This window comes from Otolemur garnettii, unplaced genomic scaffold (assembly GCF_000181295.1).
Source record: "Otolemur garnettii isolate 467f Iridium unplaced genomic scaffold, OtoGar3 scaffold00057, whole genome shotgun sequence".
Taxonomy (NCBI): Eukaryota; Metazoa; Chordata; class Mammalia; order Primates; family Galagidae; genus Otolemur; species Otolemur garnettii.
This window is the reverse complement of record NW_003852452.1, coordinates 9,549,717-9,554,120: the sequence shown is the minus strand read 5'-3', so window position 1 is coordinate 9,554,120 and position 4,404 is coordinate 9,549,717. Positions and strand designations below refer to the sequence as shown.

Genomic DNA, 4,404 nt, shown 5'->3' with positions numbered 1-4,404 from the left:
GCCCGGGCTGGGGATTCGAACCCGCCACCTCAGGTGTATGTGGCTGGTGCCTTAGCCGCTTGAGCCATAGGCGCTGAGCCCCAGTAGTCATTCTTGATGAGGGACCTCTAACTACTGCTTTTAAAATTGTTGGAGAATAAGGACTTGTCATTATTGTATGGTTATTCTTTCTTTTTTTCTTCTTAAGACCTAGGTTTGTGTATAGTGGTATGATCATAGCTCACTGCAGCCTTGAACTCCTGGGTTCAAGTGATCCTTCTGCCCCAGTGTCCAAGTAGCTGGTACTACAGACACACTCAACCATGCCTGGCTAATTTTTAAAATTATTTGTAAGGATGGTGTCTCACTATGTTGCCCAGGCTGGTCTTAAACTCTTGGCCTCCAGTGATCCTCTTTCCTTGGCCTCCCAAAGTGCTGGGATTATAGGCATGAGCTGCTGTGCCCAGCCTAACTGTTCTTTTTATTCATGAGTGATTATTCATGATATCTTAGCTCTGCAAAATCCTGTGCATTCACATGTGTCTGTTTGTGGTGTTCTCATTTGCATCCTTATCCTATTTGGAGACAAAGGTACAAAATAAGGTTTGGGATGCATCTTACTGAGGAGGATTTAATTAGCTGGATCACCCGCCTGAGCTTCTCGACCACAGAACCAAAGGAACATAACGTGTTCTTGCAAGGAGCTTGTGTTCCTAGAAATGAAAGGCTCTGCATTCCCATTGTAGGGGCTTTATGTGTCTTGTTGATTTTCGGTGTTTAAACTGGAGAAATTATCTTATGTTGATTATTGTAGCCACTCCTAGGTTACCAATGGAAAGGAGTTTGTATATTTTAGTGGAAACATCGTGCACCAGGCATCTAGAGTTGAGAACTTCAGTTCTTCCGCAGGGACTTAGAACTTCACTTCTAAGTATATAAAGACTCTGGTACCTTTGACCATATCGCCAACTTTGTCACCTTAAATACTCTTTATTTTCTCTCTCTGCCACCCCTTTCTTTTGGAAAATACTAGAAGCAAAGAAGAAGATTGAGCAACAGGGAGGCTTCACATTTGAAAACAAAGGCGTCCTCTCTGCATTTAACTTTGGGACTGTGCCCAGCAACAACTGAAGGAGGGAACACCAGCCGACCGATGGGATGTTGTCCTACATTTTATTTCACAAGGGGAGTGTGGGGTTGAGGGGGGAAGAGGGGCTGCCTTTCAGGGTCTTCCTGCTCTGCCGGTTCCCATCTGGCATTAGGCAGCACTTTTCTCCACCCTGCCTTTCCCCTTTGACCTTTCTCCCCCTGAAATCTAGATGTTTTAAACAGCTACTGTAATGTATGAAATGAGAAAAACAGAGTCATTGGGCTGAAAAGGACAAACTGTATACTCCAAAGGCTGAGTGCCCAGGGTGTTTTAGAGGATCGGATCAACTTGCCAGTCTCAGGTTTTTGCCATGCAGAATCGAAGGATTGATGCGGATAACAGTGCCTTCTGTTGTACATGAATTATCAGAAAAATTTTTTTGGAGTGCATTGCAATTTTTTTTAAAGCATAAAACATATTTGTAGATATAATGTAAACCTTGGTTATATGTCGACTTATTCTGCATTTTACTCTGTGAATTTACTGTCAGGCAGTTAGCTGTGAGTCACTCTGGTTTCAAAAATGTCATTGCTCCCTTTGCCCACCCTGCTGCCGGGGGGCTTGCTTCAGGGGTCGTAAAACATGCACTGGCTCTGGTTTTCCATGTTTTGTGGCTTTCTTAAGAAGTGTCTTACGCCCTCTTCCCTTGTGTTTTTCTACCTTAGAAGGGGTAGTATTTCTTTTGGGGTCAAGAAATATGCATATCAGTTTCATTCATAACCTTGTATGTTACGAGTGGTCCTGCCAATTTTTCTTGGCAGCAAGTGGCAGGGGCTCTTTAGTCACTGGAGTTTAATAGTAGGTCTGAATATATTCTGAATCACATCTTAATTATGCAGTTAATTCATCATTATACCTAAAGCACATTGAACTTCTAGGAGAAAGGTACTACATAGGCACACTGTCTTTCTGGATGGGGGCTTGCATTTTTAATAACTTATCATTCCAGCTGTGTTGGACCAGGGTCCAAAGTATTTTATAATGATTTTTTTTTAATCTAGGAAAAAGACCCAAACATAGCTATCTTCTTACTTTCTCACCCATTTTAATTATCTCCTACCTAATTTTTTCCTAGTCTTTATTATAGCTCAGTTTGACTTCTTAAACTTTTTTAAGAGTTGTGCAGACTCCATGTTAAGGAAGAAAATTTTTTTTCAAGGGTTGGGTCAGCCGTACTCTTAGATGGGTATTGATGTGAGATAACCTACAGAAAATATTGCAGATGGATAGAATTGTTTTTCTGAACTGGTCCAAGTCCAGAACCTGGGCCATAGTGTTTTTATTCAGTGAGATGAAAATAGATCTTCAGAATTTCACATATTATTGGATTAATACAACTTTTCATTTTTGCGAGATGGAAAATTCAGAAATTCACAGCTTAAGTTTCCCATCGGTGACTGGAGGAGTGGTAGGGAGCCAGGTGTTCGTCTGTTGCCATCCCTAGTCATATGGCAACTCTTCTTATTACAAAATTATAAGTTAAGTAACCTGAAAAACCATGACTTTTGGAGGTAAATACCCCCCGCTTTCCTCTGTCCCTTCACGAGACATTAAAGCTGAATGTGCCAACAGCAGTTAGAAGAGAAAGACGACACTGGTGAAGTTTGAGAGAGTTCTGAAACTCTTTATTCTCCTCGTATGAATTTTAACATAAATACTATGCCTTGACACTGGATGGTAAAGGCATCTGATTTTAGCGATTCTGTGATGTATTGTCTTCTGCAGTATTAAAGGGAAAGAAGTATTAATGTGCATCACCCTATCTTGTTTTTGAAGCCAGGGTAGTTGTATGATTTTGTTACCAGCAGTGCTAACCTGAATGTGACCTGGTTACCTTGGAAATGCAGGAACTTTTATGAATGTACTGTAAAATAAAATGCGGACTGATGCCCAAGATTCTGAAGTCTGTGTGAAATATTTTCTGAAATGTGGAGGTGCCTTAGGCAGGTGATTAAAAGCCCATCAATATGTTGTCCTGACTTCTGGGGGCCTACAGCATGGTGACTGTTGGTCTAGGAAGGTAACAAGTTCTCAGCAGGAACAGCTAAAGCATGGGGAGTGGGAGGGGACCAGAGCCCACCTCATAAAACAGGGTGTCCAACAAGAGTGACAGGGCTCTGGAAAGGCAAAGGGTGGTCAGCCATTTCAGAACCTTGGGGGAAAGGAAAGGTCACGAAAATGCAGCCAGTTTTGGGTGGGCTACTGTGAAGTTAAAGTAGTAAATGCTGGCCTTGTGATTCTCAGTACAGTCGTGTGTCGCTCAGTTGTTACTAGACAAAGAGGATCTGGCTGCCTGTCACTGTCAGCCAGGTGCAGAGACGGGGCTTAGGTCCAGCGAGCTTTATTATCAGAAGGCCAGCAACTCAGAGGGAGTCCAGAGAGAGCAGTCTCGCCAAGGCTGCTGTGCCTCAGTTACAAGTCTAATAGTTTTTACAATGGGGATACAAGGAAGTACACCTAGAAAATTTTAACTGATGGGAAGTAACATCAAAGTCGTCTTCGTTCTAACAAGGAAGACCATTTCAACAGCAGAAAGGTGATTGTTACTCTAACAAAATAAGAGAATCCATCAAGAAGAAAGTCGTCTTCGTTCTAACAAGGAAGACCGTTTCAACAGCAGAAAGGTGATTGTCACTCTAACAAAATAAGAGAATCCATCAAGAAGAAAGTCGTCTTCGTTCTAACAAGGAAGATCGTTTCAACAGCAGAAAGGTGATTGTCACTCTAACAAAATAAGAGAATCCATCAAGAAGACAGTTGTCCGAGTAACCTTTACCAGTATCCCAGCGCTTACTGCCTAGAGTGACGACTTCCTCAAGTCTCCTGAGGTTAATGTCCTCACAGGCACGGAGAAAACTTGACAATCGCAGGAGGTGTGAACTCAGCGGTCTGGGTTCCACACATATGCTCCTTCAGCCCAGCCTCTAAGACTCCTCATAGACCACTTTTCTGGCTCCGTAACAACAGGGATATATTTTGAGAAATGCTTTTGAATGCAGTTTTCCCGTATGAAAGTCATAGAGTGTACTTATATGAACCTAGGTGGGGTGGCCTGTTACACACCTAGGCTGTCTGTGGTAGCCAGTTGGTGCCAGGCCACAAACCTCATCTTCCCGTACCACATACCTTAGGTGGCTGTCACACAATGGTAAGTATTTGAGTATCAAAAAATCTAAACATAAAGTGCAGTAAAAGTACAGTATAAAAAGTAAAAAAGGATACATCTGTGTAGACACTTAGTGTGGTGGAGCTTTCAGGATGGGGTTGCTCTGGGT

At 42.4% G+C, this 4,404-nt stretch overlaps 1 protein-coding gene across 1 annotated transcript in view; it reads left to right on the top strand.

Annotated features, from left to right (window-relative positions):
- The window catches only part of IPO8 (importin 8), a 96,055-nt gene extending 93,023 nt beyond the window's left edge, over nt 1-3,032 (top strand). Inside the window, exon 25 of the mRNA XM_003792483.3 lies at nt 1,013-3,032. Within this exon, the coding sequence (XP_003792531.1) occupies nt 1,013-1,110 (98 nt within the window). The 3' untranslated portion in view covers nt 1,111-3,032. The remainder of the gene's footprint in view (nt 1-1,012) is intronic.
- The last annotated feature ends 1,372 nt before the right edge of the window (nt 3,033-4,404 follow it).